Source organism: Pteropus medius, unplaced genomic scaffold (genome assembly GCF_902729225.1).
Source record: "Pteropus medius unplaced genomic scaffold, Ma_sr-lr_union100, whole genome shotgun sequence".
NCBI lineage: Eukaryota > Metazoa > Chordata > Mammalia > Chiroptera > Pteropodidae > Pteropus > Pteropus medius.
In genome coordinates, this window is record NW_024349800.1 from 51,295,611 (window position 1) to 51,312,437 (window position 16,827).

The 16,827-nt window shown below is 53.5% G+C and overlaps 1 protein-coding gene and 1 non-coding gene across 2 annotated transcripts in view; both read left to right on the forward strand.

Annotated features, from left to right (window-relative positions):
- The window catches only part of ADCY3 (adenylate cyclase 3), a 68,074-nt gene that overhangs the window by 49,931 nt on the left and 1,316 nt on the right, over positions 1–16,827 (forward strand). Inside the window, 17 exon segments of the mRNA XM_039886948.1 lie at positions 48–229; positions 381–478; positions 596–846; positions 1,771–1,948; positions 4,422–4,550; positions 5,809–5,951; positions 6,073–6,234; positions 8,031–8,118; positions 8,926–9,042; positions 10,768–11,027; positions 11,304–11,369; positions 12,704–12,785; positions 13,561–13,719; positions 14,143–14,289; positions 14,825–14,944; positions 15,864–15,987; positions 16,587–16,711. Coding sequence (XP_039742882.1) covers positions 48–229; positions 381–478; positions 596–846; positions 1,771–1,948; positions 4,422–4,550; positions 5,809–5,951; positions 6,073–6,234; positions 8,031–8,118; positions 8,926–9,042; positions 10,768–11,027; positions 11,304–11,369; positions 12,704–12,785; positions 13,561–13,719; positions 14,143–14,289; positions 14,825–14,944; positions 15,864–15,987; positions 16,587–16,711 — 2,431 coding nt within the window.
- On the forward strand, positions 7,572–7,690 carry LOC120622642 (5S ribosomal RNA). Its single transcript, XR_005658501.1, has one exon. It is a non-coding gene; the product is annotated as a 5S ribosomal RNA (ribosomal RNA).

Below are 16,827 nucleotides of genomic sequence, written 5' to 3' on the forward strand. Positions count from 1 at the left end.
CCGAGGCAGACGGCTTCCGCGATCACCGTGCCCCTCTCTCTCATTAGGAAATCAAAGTACAGCAGTGAAGCGACTCTGCTGAGGTCACCAGACATAAGGGGCGGCAGCAGTGAGACTAGAACCCTGGCCCCTGAGCTCCCAGCCAGGGTTCCCGCCTTCACCCCCGTGAGCCGTGGGGATTGTGAACTCTGCCTCCGCTCGCCTGTGCCCTTTAATGGCACTGGTGCAGGTGGGCTCGGAGACCCCAAGCCACTGTGGTGCCTCCTGTCCACTCAGGGCCCCCGGTGGGCACTCCCTCTGGTGTTGGCCTGGAAACAAATGCTGCCTCTCGACTCGCCCCGGGGGCAGTGGTTCAGGCTTAGACTTTTACCTCCACTCAGGTAGCTCTGAATTCTGCCTTTGTCTCTTCCTGGAGTTCTCAAGTGAGGAGCTGCACCCTTGGCACGTGCAGCAGCAGCACAGTGCCAGGGGGTGCTCAGTGAGTTATCACCTACACAAATAAATAAATGAGTGATTGGAAGAGAGCAACTGGAGGTCCCTCAGGGGAGGAGGGCTAGGCGCAGTCGCTCCACGTACTCGGCTGCGGGGCACCTAGTGGCCCCCTCGCCGGAGGGGAACAAGGCTGTGCAGAATTCCTCCTGCGGGGGCGTGTCGCAACCCCTTCTTCTTCCTGTCTGTACCCGGCAGGTATGTGCGAGAGAAGACGAAGACCGGGGTGGACATGCGTGTGGGGGTGCACACAGGCACCGTGCTGGGGGGCGTCTTGGGCCAGAAGCGCTGGCAGTACGATGTTTGGTCCACTGATGTGACCGTGGCCAACAAGATGGAGGCGGGCGGCATCCCCGGGTGAGCGAGCACCCCCCTACCCCCTGCACTGGGCAGGTGTGAGAGCCGGGGGCGGGGCATCCACTCATCCCTCGGGGCTGTGGCTTGGACCAGGGACATAGGGCCTTAGAGAAGAGCCCCCTTCCCATCAGGAGTAGCATCCTCCTCAGGGTGGCTGCCTTCCGGGCCTGAGTTTGGCTCTGGCCTCTCTTGCCTGGCCCTCTGCAGCAGTCTGTCCTCTCGCCCCTTCACCCCCTGCACCCCTTCGTGGGGCTGCCCAGGCTCTGATGGCATCACAGTTATAGCTTCTTCAGTGTGCCCAATCTCCCCAAGGGGCATTATTGCTAGTGACGGGCTCTGAGGCAGCGGTTTGCAGTGACAGCTCACACCCGCACACCTCACCTGAGCTCTGTTACAGAATCGGCCAGTCGGGCAGGCCAGGACCTCGCCTCAGGGCGGACAGATGAGGACGCAGTGAAACTTTCCCTGCTCAGGTCAGGGAGCCTCCTTCGAGGCAGTCACAATTCCCTCCCTTAGTGGTGACTCCTCAGAAATGGATTCATTACGCCCCGATAGTAAGTGTTACAACAGCAGATTCTGCAAGAGAGGTAGTCCTCAGACCTCACGACTTCAGAGTTCAGAGCTGACTTCTCAGTTCCTTACCTCATTCGATACTCTCAGCAGCCTGCGAAGACAGAACTTTCTTCCTGTCTTATGGATGTAATACAGGCTCAGGGAGGGGCAGGGGCCACACTGCCTGCACAGCTAGTTAGTGCCAGGACGCCCCTGTCCCTGGGTAGCAGCACATCTCATTACTTCCACGTGCCCAGGAGCCACAGGCCCGAGCAGCAGCCTGGCCCAGCCCCGGCGCTGTCGGTCCCCTGGGGGCGGGTGGGAGCCGCCCTCCCCTCGGCCTCTGCTCAGGGCCCCCTCGCTGCATTGCAGGCGTGTGCACATCTCACAGAGCACCTTGGACTGCCTGAAGGGGGAGTTCGACGTGGAGCCGGGCGACGGGGGCAGCCGCTGCGACTACCTGGATGAGAAGGGCATCGAAACCTACCTCATCATCGCATCCAAGCCAGAGGTGAAGAAGACGGCCGTCCAAAATGGCCTCAATGGCTCGGTGAGTCCCCTACCGACCCCTGGACTAGGGGGGCGGAAAGGAAGGGGTTAAAGAAGGAGAGATTGCAGGAGAAGCGGCAGGACTTAGAGACGGATGAATACGAGAGGCGACTCGTGGTGGCCTCCTTTCAGAGGGCAGGCTGATTTCTGGGGGACCTCGTGCACGGAATTCACGGTAAGTGAAAAGTGAGGTGACAGTGTCCAGAGAGGAGGCTGGGTTAGGCTCATGGTCCTCTGTGTGGAGGAAGCAGCTGAAGCCAGAGTGACGTGGATGCTGAGAGAGAGCGCGGAGCAGAGGGAGGCAATGGGGTGGGCTCGGTCTCGGAGGACAGGAGAACCGTGCCCCCCACCCACCTCTGCCACCCTCCCGGAGCCCTGGCCAGGCTCTCCACTCATTTTTATCTTTGTTCATTTGAAAGATGAAACCATGGTATCTTGCTCTTTTTATCTCATTTCTTTAATTATGAGTAAAGCCAGACACTTTTAACGTGGCCGTTAGCCAGGGGATTTTCTTCTGAGAATCGCATATTCATATCTGACCTTTGAGGGTTTTTCTCCCTTCTCTGATTTGTTTATGAGAGAAATGAACCCTTTGTCATATGACATTCATCAAATATGCATCAGGCATCCCTACCTGCCAGTGCTGTGGTCCATGTCTCTCAGGGGACATAGAAGTCCGGCTGCCGTAAAGGCCATGAGGCCACGGTCAGCGGCCAGCGTGCCTGGGGAAGGAAGCAAATTGTCACGAGCCTCATGGATTCATGTGATTAGCTTCACAGTTGTTTAGGAAGTCTTCAACTCAAGACGGACTCTGCTGAGGCAGGGCTCACAGATCACCTAACCTGCTCTGCAGTCACTGAGTCACAAGCGACAAAGCGTGACCAACACAGGGAGGATCATGGGAAGCAGGAAGGAAAGTGACGAGAGTTGCTTCTCTGGAAGTCACAGGAGCAGACGCAGTTCCATCTGCAGAAATCTCTGTCTGTGGTTTGGCTAAATAAACTGATAAGGAGGATGTGAAGACAGTTACCACAGTGACTCCTTTCTGAAGTGTGCGGAGCGTCCAGACATCTCTTGCCATACTGACCTCGTTCAGTCTCATCCAGTCTTATTGTCTTAAATGCCTCTGACAACTCCCAAATCTAGGTCTCAGCCCCAGCCGGCTCCCCTGCACTCAACGGACAGTCACTTAAAAATCTCCACTTGTGTCCGTCACAGGCAGCTCAGGGTTAACAGGGCCACAGCCGAGCTCCTGACCCCGACGGCCATCCCTGTCTCACTTAGGGGCCACTCCATTCTTTCAGCTGCTTGGAACAAAAGCTTCGAAGACATCCTTGACCCGTCGTCTCCTTACCATCCACAGCAAGTTCTGTTGACCCTTCAAGATAGAGCTCTAATCTCCCCTCTTCTCACGGCCCCCAGAGCTGCCATCCCGCCCGAGCCACTGCCATCCCGTGTAGGATTACCGCCGTGGTGTCCCGGCCCGTCACCTGCTTCTGTCCCTGCTCTCCTGCTGTCTTTCTCAACACGGCAGTCAAGGGGTCCTGCTAAAATGTTGAGTGAAATCATGTCACCCCCTGCTCGAGACCCTCCATCGGTCTCCCGTCTCACTCAGAGGAGCAAAGCCCCGCAGAGCTCAGGTGGGCCGGTGACAGTCGGGCTGGTGACAGTCAGGCCGTCTGCGCCTGTGCCCTTCGGTCACTGCTCCAGCAGCACTGGCCCCCGGCTGCTCACACTCCAGGCGCAGCTCTTCCAGGGCCTCTGCACTGGCCGCTCCCTCCTCCTGGAACCCCCACCCCAGACAGCTGCATGACTTGCTCCTTCTGGCCAGTACTTAAATGTCACCTGCATGGTGATGGTGAGGCCTCCCGCGACCTTTGCAGCCACGCCCCCCAGCGATCCCTGCGCCATCCCTTTCTGCCTTTCCCTCCCTCTCCTCAGGGACCGGGACAAGTTACTTACGTTGCTGTTGTCTGTCTGCCCTCACTAGAATGTGAGCTTTCAAGTTAGGACCTTTCGTCTGTATCCCCAGGAGTTAGAGTAGTTCCTGTCACACAGTCAGTACTCAGTTAATACTTATTACGTGAATGAATCAACTGTTTCCTTGGGTTATTGGATTTAACTTATTGTCAGGGAAAAACGCTGGTCGTCGAGGAAATTGGTTTATGAAATTCACTCAGACTTTTGGAAGGCATTTGACAGGGCTCTATAGGAAGAAAGACCTCTATGAGTCACTGAGTCATGGACTTATGTTTTAGAAATAGGAACGGGAATAATAGGACAAGTTTTAATGGTAGAAATTGATACTAGAAAATTAACGTTCTAAAGGAGGAATTGAATAGTGAAATCGCTTAGTCTGCGGGACTTCTAAACTCCAGAGAGAAGATTCCAGACTGATAGGGACCAGCCGCAGGCCGGGGTGGGCAGCTGGCAGTGTGTCCCCTGTCCCCGACGGCCACTCCTGTCCCCTGCAGGCCCTGCCCAATGGAGCCCCGCCTTCCTCGCAGCCCAGCTCCCCCGCCCTCATCGAGACCAAGGAGCCCAACGGGAGTGTCCACGCCAGCGGGTCCACGTCGGAGGAGCCCGAGGAGCAAGGGGCCCAGGTATGTGCTGGGCTGGGGACCAGGATGAGGGCAGAGGAGGTGGAGGCAGAGATACCACAGGAAGAGAGACCTGTGCTCGGTGGGAGAGCCGGCCACCAGCCCAGATATGCTCCTTTTTAGCAGTGTAACCCTGGGCAGGTCACCTGCCCCCAAACCGCGGTCCCACTGTTCCCTCATCAGTTACATGGGGCATGGGGGTTGGTGGGGGGCAGTTCAAAAGAGGTGCTCACCTCCAAGGTCTTGCCTAGCTCTGATGTCCCAGAATCCGGTAGCTCTGAGGACAGCGAGGGAAGACGTGGGAAATTCTGTGGGATCCAAGTCTGTCTTGCAAGTGAGGGCTGAGCTCACCTCTCTGGCGAGGTCCAGACTCCCCAAGTCCCATGCACAGATGCAGGATTTCTACAGGAATGAACGTGCTGTCTTCCCGAGGACAGTCCGTCTCAGAAAGGCATCCAGCATTTATCCATCGCCGAAGAGCTTCCTGAGTGTAGCCACCGCTCTGAGATGGGCAGGACCCTGCCCGGCTGGGGTCGCTGCGAGCTGGTGGCCAGTACCGTCTGTCACTGTGACGCGGCAGAACGGCCCTGGCACCCTGAGACCAGGTGCTGGAGAACACGGAGGCACACAGGGCTGCACGTAAATGAGGTTTTCCTTGAGCACCACAGCATTCAGTCACTTTTCCTAGTGTCACCGATTTTGATAGAAAGAAATACAGGCTCGATGTAAATCCCTAACAAAAAGGACAGAGCCCGCGAGTTTTTGTGTCGACACAATTAGCCAGTGTCACTCTGCTCCAGGATATGCTTCAGGGATAGACCGTCCACATCGGTCTACGGAAAAGAAAGTTGGGGCTGGCGGAACCTGAATTACACGAGGTCAAACTGACACCCCATCCTGGGGGCAGGGTGTGCTAGGACCGCGCTGACCCAGCAATGGTGTCAGACTCCCAGGCCGGCCACTCAGGGGCCAGAGACCGCTCTCCCACACACTGCCAGTCGTGGGTGACCGCTGCAGAGCTGCTCGGGGCCACAGGACCTGGGACCGGGGTCCCGGGGAAACCAGGAAGGACCGCGCCTCTGGGTCCAGACCCAATGGGGCAGGAACCACGTGGCCGCCCTGGGAAGACTTTGCCTGGAAAATGGTTTCTGGAACCGGGGGGGTCAGTCCACGGGAGTGTGCCACGCCCCCACCCTGTCTGTCCCCAATGCTTCCCCCACATGCCCCACGGGCCCCCCAACTCCGCTGCACTGCCTTGCAGGCTGACAACCCCTCCTTCCCCAACCCTCGCCGGAGGCTGCGCCTCCAGGACCTGGCCGACAGAGTGGTAGACGCCTCCGAGGACGAGCATGAGCTCAACCAGCTGCTCAACGAGGCCCTGCTCGAGCGGGAGTCCGCCCAGGTGTAAGTGGCTCCTCAGCATGTGCCTCATCAGGCCCAGACTCGGGGTTCAGAAAGCTCATCGTCTTTAATGAGGCCCCTCAGGTGTGGCATGCGTGTTTCATGGGGCTCGTCTCCACCGCAGAGTGAAGAAGAGAAACACCTTCCTCCTGTCCATGCGGTTCATGGAGCCCGAGATGGAGACGCGCTACTCAGTGGAGAAGGAGAAGCAGAGCGGAGCTGCCTTCAGCTGCTCCTGCGTCGTCCTGCTCTGTGCGGCCCTGGGCGAGATGCTCGTCGACCCCTGGTGAGGGCAGGCTCTGCCGGAGCTGAGAGGCCAGCAGAGGGGAGAGGCCACAAGCTTCCTACGCCAGGGGCCTGAGGGACACTGGCACCCCAGCTGGAGCCTGGTGTCAGGGCACAGGCCTTGTCTCTGTTCCTCGGTCCCCGCAGGCCCAGGCCCAGGGAATGTGAGGTCCGTGCCCTGGACCTCCTTCCTCCTCCCCATCTGGGGTTCTGGAATAGCACTAGTGTCAAACGGGGATCAGACCAGGACTTAGAAAGCTGAGGGATGAGAGGGGCCCAGGGGAATGGAGATCTTGGCTGGCTGGACCTGAGTGGTTCTAGGACAAGGAGACAAAGGATGGGACAGTCCTCAACCTCAGTCACCAAGGCCCATCTGGCTCCCTTTCTTGGCTCATCTTAGTGAAGATAGGTTTTAGCCTTTGGGCACAGGCCGATCTCTCTAACCCAGCAGCAGATCCTCGGGCAGGGTGGGTGTTCTGGAGGCCTCGCCCCAACTGCTGAAGCCCAGCTGAAGGATGGCGCCCTCCCCCCTCCCTCAGCCAATCAGCAGCTCACTCCTGCTCAGGGGGTTCCCGTGAGAAAGGAGTGGGTGTGGGGCCCTGCTCGTTACAGCTTGGGGAAACAGTAAAGAGCCTTGGACTCGGTCACGCCGCCACACCGTCCTCGGTTCTGGACTCATCTATTTGCTGTATGACCTTAAGCACGTCACTGAGGGTTCCTGGGGCATCCGTTTACTCATCCGTAAAGCCAAAGCTGATGACAATCATCTGAGGATAACAGTACCTTTCCTAGCTCACTCTCAGGGCTGTTGTGAGGATCAAATTTACTCATTCACTTCACAGATAGTTTGTCTACTTCGTGCCTGGGGCAAAGATCTAGGGCTGTAGCAGTGAACTCAACATACAAAAACCCCCACTCTGGTGGAACGTACATTCTAGAAGGGGAAGGTAGACAGTCAATCAAAATATGTGTGCAGACAGGGATGGGTGCCACGGATAAACGTAAATGAGTCGAAGGGAGATGGGCATGCTGGCGGTGAGCTGAGTTTCGTTTTGTGTGCATTTGCATGTAAGAAGGTCAGACCAGCCTCACGGACGGGGTGGCAGTTGAGGAAAGACTCGAGGAGGGGTATGAGGTGACTGAGAATCGGGCACTGGACTAGCAGCGCAGAGGTGTCCAGGGCTCTTGGCAAGAGCGCTCAGTGGCGTGAAACCAGATGGGAGTGGGTATGAGAATGGGGGGCTTGGAGACAGCAAGTTTCTCAGAGTTCACGAGAAGATGGACGTGGAAGGCCTTGTCAACTGTAGAGCTCTGTGCAGTTGTCAAAAGATAACTCAGGTCTACGGCCATGCCACCCTGAGCACGCCCGATCTCGTCTGATCTCGGAAGCTAAGCAGGGTCAGGCCTGGTTAGTACTTGGATGGGAGACCACCTAGGAAGACCAGGTGCTGTAGGCATAAAACAAGATAGCAGCACTTGACAGTTAGGGAGCTGCTGCTCTCCCCTCTCTCCCCCATCATGGCCACGTGGCAGCAGGCTCGTTCCTAAGAATCCCTTCCCAGGTTCTGCCCTGGCCGTCTGCGAGTCTGTCCTTTTCTGGGGGATGGCCCGGTCAGCAGTTACAGCTGGGGAGGGTCACACACCCCCAGTCCCTGCCCTCGGCTGGCAGCCCCTGGCGTCACGTGGAACTCTTCCTTCCTTTGCGGGCCTGTCTTGTTTCCTTTCCTTTACTCCTCTAGCCCCTCACCCAATCTCACTACCCACTCTGGTCCCCTCCCTGTCATCTCCCTGTTACAGGCTAATGACAAACTATGTGACCTTTGTGGTTGGGGAGGTTCTGCTTCTGATCCTGACGATCTGCTCGCTGGCTGCCATCTTTCCCCAGGTAAGAAGCACGTTTCCTTTTGGCTCAGAAGCCCTCTGGAAGTGAGCGTCATTCCCTGAGAAAGTGGGTACTGATGGAGTTATGCGTCCTGTCAGACCCTTAGAGATTACAAGCCTTGTGTTAGGGTGCTGCAGGCATTTACCCATCCATTCGTTCCACATTCAGTCATTCACTGACAGCCGAGCACTCACTTTGGGCTGGGCTTTGGGGGGCTCTGACGCTGGAGCACACGTGGGCAGGTGAGCCAGAGTCTGGATGTGGGGACCTGGGCAGGAGCGTGGAGGCCCTGACTGTGAAGGACCTTGAAACCCGGACAAAAGGACTGTGACTGACTTCTGTAAGCGCTGGGGTGCCATGCAGAGTTTTAATCAGAACAACAATGGGGAAAGTCGTGTTTTAGGAAAATTAATCTGGCAGGTGGCTTGCCAGGTAACTTTGAGGACTGAGGTATTCTGACCCAGGAAAGGCAGGAGTAGCCAGAGATGGCGGGCCCCAAAAGCTCCTCCCTGACAGAGCCTTGTCACGAGCAGATGGGGAGCGGGCTCCTGCAGCCTACAGCCTCCTGGTCTGGCCCCCGTGTCTTCTGTGGAAAGAGTTCTGCTATCTGGAAACCACATTTCACAAATATGTCAAGTAGGAGTGACACGGCACCAGGGCTCCTTGTCCACTTTGCCACTGTCGGTTTTGGTCGACCCCCACACAAAGTACTCCTTCTCGGTTTCTGGGAAGTACGGGGCACCCAGAGGCATTAGCAGTCGTGTTTACAGGAGGAAAGGCTCATGGCCCTTGAAATTCCATTCCTTCTAGGCCTTTCCTAAGAAGCTCGTGGCCTTCTCAACCTGGATCGACCGGACCCGCTGGGCCAGGAACACCTGGGCCATGTTAGCCATCTTCATTCTGGTTATGGCGAATGTCGTGGACATGGTGAGTTCCTGCTGTCCTTTTTTGAAGGGACAGTCCCCGCTCTCAGTGGTAAAAGGCTTCAGGTGGTCAACCCATTCCTCCGCCATTCCTCGGGAACGACCAGTTCCTAAACAGATCACCCTGGCCAAATGTTGGGGGTCCTCTCCCCAGGAAACCCGACACTGCCTTGTTTCCCCAGCTCGTTACTGGGTCCAGGAGCCTGCCACCGTGCACCAGGTCCTGTGTAGGCGCTTTACGTACATTGACTCACTTAATCTTCGTAACAATCTCAAGAGATTGACATGCTTAGCTGTAGTTTCCTATGAAGAATTAACACTCAGAGGTTAATTCACTTGTTTTAAGTCACCCAGAGTCAAGAATGGAAACAGGCCCTGTGTTTTCTTCTTCCGCATGTCACTGCACAAGGGGCGTGATACTCGTAAGCACTCCACGTGTCTTCAGTATCCCCAGGGTGTGGCTAGTGCCAGGAACCCACCAGGACGGGGAGATAACCTCCTCTGCTAAAGGAGCTTCCTGTGTGGCCTTCATCCACTTGAACGTGGCCAGGCCTTTCTAACCGGGTCACTGAGGACGGCAGCTGCAGAGTTCAAACGGCGAGGTGCAGACAAAATGCTCTCCTTTGCTGTCTTCAGTTCATGGAGAAGCTGTGGGTCCTATGAGCGGGCAGCCAGATGCTTTCTTGGGGAGAAGTTGGAAGCCAAGATCAATTGATTCAGAGCCACCAGTTGTTTACTGAGCATTGGGGGCTGGGCAGCTGTCACTGATATCGTCAGTTGTCACGTACAGCCCTCCAATTTTGGTAGTACTAGAGACACTCTTAAAGTCCTACTTTTCCCAAACATTGTTTTATTATTTGCTTTATTTTCTTTCCCAGTCCAAGCATAGTAAAAAACTTAGCATGGAGACTTATTCTGGCAGCAGTATGGGTGACACAGCCCTAGGGCCAACTGGTCAAAAATACAACTGGAATGGGATTAGAAGCTCCAGACGTACCCCTGGGCTGCATGGCGCCCCCGGTGCAGGGAAGAGAAGCCCCAGGCCCCTTGCACGTCAGAACGCCTGGGTCTGGGGACCACTGTTTAACAAGGTCATGGACAATGTGCAGGATACCTGGAGATGTCACCAGTGGAGAGTGAAAAACCAGGGAGGTGTGAACTTTTCAAATGCTAGAATCCCATGCTGAGAACTTCCCCAGAGCTAGACAAACTCCAGTGGGTGAAGGTTACAAAACATAGGTCTGACTCAGTTTATGGATGCACTTTCTACTGACGACATCTGCCAGCAGTGGGACCAGTGACAACTCCAGAAATGGAAGTGTTTGAGCAAACTGGCTGCCATCACAGCAGAGGTGTGAAGGGCAGGTGACTGGCTAGCCCCACGTCTAACAATATGGAGTGGGCAGGAGCCTGTTGGATTTGAAACCCAGTGACTGGACTCCTAGCTCTGGGTTTACCACCTGCTAATTGTGCTACTTTGGGCGAGTTCAGCCTCCCTGAGTTTTCTATACGATGGTGTCAATACTAAATCAAATATGGTTATGGTCAAGCTCTTAATAGGAAGTGCTAACATTTGTATTACTCCTGGTAAATTTCCCCATCTTTCTTGGTGTTTGAGGGAGCTGTGGAAAATGGCAGCTGATGAACCCTGCCACGACAGGGCCTTCTCTGACCAGTGTCCGCTGTTCCCTGGCACCCCGTGTTCTCCCCCCATGCTCCCGGCCTCCAGCTTAGCTGCCTCCAGTACTACACGGGACCCAGCAACGGCACCGCAGGGATGGAGATGGAGGATGGCTGCACGGAGAACCCCAAGTATTACAACTATGTCGCCGTGCTGTCACTCATCGCCACCATCATGCTGGTGCAGGTCAGCCACATGGTGAAGCTCACGCTCATGCTGCTCATCACTGGCGCCGTAGCCGTCGTCAACATCTATGCCTGGTGCCCCATCTTCGATGAATATGACCGCAGACGTTTCCAGGAACACGAGTAAGAGGGGATCTGGATTTTGTCCTTCCTCCTACCCTCCAAGTCCGCATTTCAAAGTCATGGGCATGCACTGAGGTGGCTCGGTCTCTAGGGCGCATCAAAGGCTTGTATGGGAATCAGGGCTCGTGGCTTCTCAGTGACGTGCCACTGGTTGGCTGTAAAGCTGGGACAGATCTTTCCATTCCTGACCAAGTGGAAGATCTGGGTTACCTCAGTGTTTGGCTGGGCATTAGCGTCTTGTGCCCAGATGGGCCCTAACTGTCATCTGTCTAACAGCTTTCCTGTGGTTGCCTTGGAGAAGATGCAGATACTCTCCACCGCTGGGCTCAATGGCACTGACAGGTAAGAGCGACTGCTCTCCCTCCCGGTCTGCATTTTGGCCCCTTTCTTCTATAGAGAGGGAATATCACAGGCCAGAGGCACATGACGTGGGGAGTTCAAGTTAGAGAAGTTAGTATGCATTTCTGTAGGAGGGCTGGAGCAAAGGTAGAATGGTTTCAATATGGACCCAGCCATCCTGAGTCCGGGAGAGAAGCTCGGAGAGCAGCAGCAGCAGTGTGTTTTGTGGGGGGAGGGTACAGAGGCTGGGCTGAGGTGAAGAGAGGAGTCAAAGGGCTGGTAGCTGCACTTAACTGGCCGACAGGACAGAGCAGAAAAACGACCACATTCATACTAGAAGACCTGGATTCTTACTCTGCCACGGTTGATTCTCTGCGGGGCTGCCCAGTTTTCCTGAGCCTGTTTCATCTTTTGAAGAGGATCGTGGGCTAGTTCTCTAAGGTCCTTTTAGCTCTAAACTTTTAGAATTTTATGATTCAGTGACTTGACTAGACCTTTAAGTTAAAAAAAAAAAATTACTTCGGCCACTAATTAGTGAAAGACCTTCAAGTAATCAGGAAATGCAAATTAAGACTACAACAAAAGACTATTAGATTAGATACCAGTTTGTCAAGAATTAAGAAGTCTAATAATATCGTAACTCATTCACAGACCTGACTGGATTATAAATCGGTACAACCACTTTAGAAAACCATTTAGTTGTTTAGTAAAGTTGTAAACAGACACATGGCCTGGCAATTCCGTCACACACACACCTTAGAGAAATCCACGCACAGCTGTATGTTCCAGGATGTGTGCAAGAATGTCCTTAATCACACTGTAATAGCCACAGACACACATCCAAAACAAATTGAAACCATCCAAATTACATCACAGTAAGTGGGTATGAAAACTGGTATATTCATGTAACAGAATACTATACAGTAATGGAAACAAAGACCTACAGCTCCACAAAAAAACCCGGGCAAAGTTATAAAGTATGATGCCCTAGTCCATCACTGTGACGTCAGTCTCTCCTTTCTCGATTCCTACGTGGCTGCAGCTCCTTCTGGGGTCAGTCAGGTGATGTGGTGTTTGTTGAACATTCAGGGGAGCAGCCCTGATGTGGGTTCCAAGTGCAGCCAGGAGGGGCCAGGGTTGGCTGGCTGACAGGAGCCCAGTGATTTAAGACAGCTTTACTGCCCAGGGGGCATCTGGACTTGATGTGAAGGTGCTTAAGGAGCTGGGGGAAGTCTCAGGGCCCTGGGCTACTGGAAAGAGCACAGTCAGCAGAGGGGATAAAACTCTCCAAGGGCGGCGTGGACACACTTTCCCGTGAATTGCTCTCTGCCCTGCAGGCTGCCCCTGCTGCCCTCCAAGTACTCGATGACAGCGATGATCTTCGTCATGATGCTGAGCTTTTACTACTTCTCCCGCCACGTGAGTGCCTGCACATACTTCTCTTTTGCTCATGACCTCTCAGGGCCTCCTGAGAAACGGGCCCAGGATCTAAGAACCAAGCCCCTAAGGGTACTGCTTTCCTTTACCAAACACGGCATGTGAACCTATCAAGCCACCACCTTCTCCATTTTCTGGCTTCTTCCTCAGTGATACAGACAAAACAGTTATTTACCTCTTCCTTCTAACGTCCTCCATGGTGCTAAAAGAGACATGGGGGACGGGGCAGCAAAGCCTGGATAAAATCTATTCCCTAGGCCACGGGCTCATGGATCTTCACTCACCCTGGCTCTGGGGGTCACTAACACTGGCCACGCAGCCAGAAGAGAAAGGAAGAGGGTGGGGAGGTATCCATGCAGGGGACTTAGTGCTCCATGTTAGCACAAGTGCCACCCAGTGGCCAGCCAGGGAAAGTACAGCCTCCTCAAGGCACTTCTTGGCCAAGTGGGGCCTGCTGGAAATGGGGACTCCTCCCTGGACTAGGAGATCCTCACTGCAGCTATCTGTAACAGGTCCCAGGAGGCCCCACACATTCAGGCCTTTTAGATCTCTGCTGTAACCACGAGGGCCAGGATCCTCACTGCAACTTAGGGTGGCCTTTTTGATCAAGTGGCTCAAAATTCCTAGGTCTTCTTTCCCTTGCAGTGTAGCCATCTTTCTTACAATTTTGCCATGTGGAGCCCCTCCACTCAGGTTCCCATTTTTCATCTTTCCCTCAATGGCCAGCTTAGAGCATATACCTTGCCTGTGTCTGCAGGTGGAAAAACTGGCTCGGACACTGTTCTTATGGAAGATTGAGGTCCATGACCAGAAGGAACGTGTCTATGAGATGCGACGCTGGAATGAGGCCTTGGTCACCAACATGTTGCCTGAGCACGTGGCACGCCATTTCCTGGGGTCCAAGAAGAGAGATGAGGTAAGGAGTGGCCTCATGCCCCAGCACGGGGCCATGGGCTGTGTGTCTTCATCTGGCTTTCCGCCAGGGAGCACCTCCAAACCCAGGCTTCTTGTGGCGTGGAACGGGGGCCTGCCGCAAACATTGTTTCCGTGGGCCACACATCTCTGGGAGGGCCCCGATTCAGAAGACGAAGCTGGCTAGAGCCACCTGTCAGCTGTGATCTTCGCAAACAGAATGGTTCTTATGCCTCACTTCCTCTCCTTTTTCTCATAGCTGGGGCTGTTATACGGACAAGAAAAGCTATTTTTTATTTATTCAAAGTTGGGATAATCTGGGAGATGTGTGTCCCAAAAGCTGAGTGTACCTATCATGGGTGTGGAATGCTGACTGAATAATGCACTGCAGAAGTGAATCTGTCAGTTACTTTGCACCTCCTTTTAGGAACTGTACAGCCAGTCTTATGATGAGATTGGAGTCATGTTTGCCTCCCTGCCCAACTTCGCTGACTTCTACACAGAGGAGAGCATCAATAATGGTGGCATTGAGTGTCTGCGCTTTCTCAACGAGATCATCTCAGATTTTGACTCTGTGAGTGTCCATCCTGCCCCACTCCTGCCAAAGCCAGCTCGTTCCAAGTTCTACCTCAGGACAGGCCGCAGAAGTCAAAGGGAAGTTGAGGAGTTACTCTAACTGGCTACATTCCCCATATGAGTCCCTCCCTCTAATGTTTAGGCTTCTGCAGCCATCTGGAAATGCTGGGTATGAGGGGGTGAGATGGGAAACTACTCACAAGTTCATAGGATCAAGACTGGCCCCTCTGATTCCTCCTACCCTCAAATTCAGATTCGTTGAACATTTAATAGGTAACTTGTACATCATGGAAGATATTTTTACATACATGTTCAACCACCCTGGAAGACTGACAATTTTATCTCAATGTTAAGGTTGTGGAAACTGAGACTCAGAAAATCAGGAAATTTGCCTGGGATCATGTGGCAGAGTATAACTTGTATAGGGATGCATCTCTTAGAGTTTTGTGGAGTCATTGTAGACAGGCAAATCTGTCATTAATTGGCTCATTTATCTCTGCTGACAATTTTCTCTTCCTTAATACTGGCCTTAGCTCCTGGACAATCCCAAATTCCGGGTCATCACCAAGATCAAAACCATTGGCAGTACCTATATGGCAGCTTCAGGAGTCACCCCAGATGTCAACACCAATGGCTTTACCAGCTCCAACAAGGTACCTAACCACCTCAATGGCTAGAGAGGAGATGGGGCTCTGACCCCTTAGGCAAGAGACAGGCAGCCCACGCCCAGTACATGGGAAACAAGAAGTTTACAAGAGTGGCTAATGTTAAGCCCTGTTGTACAAAAGGCCCTGCAGTAGTACAGACACACACCACTAAGACCATGCAATGCAAATTTAAATTTGGGTTTACTGAGAAAGTGTAATGAGCAGAGAGTTAACTTGTACATCACTGCCCACTGCAGTGTCATAGCTTAGGTCAGGCATAAGACGCTATGTGTAACTGGCCATGCCCCTTTCTATACTTTCATAATTAGGCAGCTGAAACTATCTACGCAAATATGGGACAATGAAAACTTCCAGGATGGGGAGGTGGTTGTGTTAGAAAAGGCACATTTTCAGGGCCCACTGGTTAAGTTAAATCAGATCTGTGGAGCCTGTGGTCTCAAGGGCTATCTGTAATACATTACCATTCTATTTTATCTTACAACCGCCATCTCCATTTATGTACGAGGTTAAAGAAACATGCCTAAGGTGGGTCATCACCGTCAAGTGCTTATAATCTAGTTGAGGAATCAAAATGAGGACAACTATCCCACATTTGAAGACCAGGTTCAGACAAGGGGGTGATGAGACATAACAGGAAGCAAATGGGCTGGGCAAGATTTGTCTTTCCCACTGCGGCCCCAGTCTTTGCCTTAGACCTAGAGGGGCCCATGTGAACTCTGTCACATGACAAGTGGCAAGTTAGAGCTAAAAAGGGTGCTGGTTTGTGGGGGAAAAATGAAGACTAGGCCTTTAACAGCCAGATGAAGGGACTGCCCTCTAGAATGTTAAGGAAAGAAGGTGAGTAGGCGGCTGCAGTTAAGGGCCCAGACTGGCTCCTGATGCCCTCCCCGCTGCTCTGGCACAGGAGGAGAAGTCAGACAAGGAGCGCTGGCAGCACCTGGCTGATCTGGCTGACTTCGCACTAGCCATGAAGGATACGCTTACCAACATCAACAACCAGTCCTTCAACAACTTCATGCTGCGCATAGGTAAGATTCTAGGCTCACCTGCCCCCTGATGTGCTCCTTCTAATGCAGGGGACTCAGCAAACCAGCAGGAAGGAGAGGCTTAGAAAGACCTGAGAAACTTAGGGTGGGGAGAGCCATACACTCAGAGCCAAAAGGGACTTTTAGTCCAGTCTCTTCTAGTGAAACTGAAAACTGGACTAAAGTGGCGGTCAGCTAGCTCTGTCTCACAGTCTTTACAATGACAGCTGCCTTCTGAGTCTGGCTGAGAAGTTTGTCGTCTACTTTTCCAAGGAATCCTCTGTGCCTGCTGAGGGCTTTGCTCACCTCAGATGCGGCACCAGGTGTGTTAGAAACTGGCAACTTCCATACTGAGTAAATTAATCAGCATATTATGGGTAGTTGACGGTTTGCCAAGTACTTGGTGAGGGCAGGATAAATAGACGTGATTTCTGTCTTTCAGGAGCTTAGAGAAACAAGCGTAATGAGGAATATGTTACATAATTAGGAGGCTTGTACTAGGGTGAGGTGGCAAATTCTGTAAGGGGAGCTGGGAGCTTCTGAGATAGCAATGCAAGGTTTGGCGTGTGGCTGTGCTGAATTTATGCTTCTGTCTACCTCAGGCATGAACAAAGGAGGGGTACTGGCTGGGGTCATTGGAGCCCGGAAACCACACTATGACATCTGGGGCAACACAGTCAATGTAGCCAGCAGGATGGAGTCCACGGGGGTCATGGGCAACATTCAGGTACGCCTACCCACGGAGCTGAGCATGTGCTCCGCTCCAGGGAATACGTGTTTTGCCACACACTGCTGTCTTTCTGGCCCAGAATGCTAAGGTGGCAGTGCGATGAGTGGAAGATG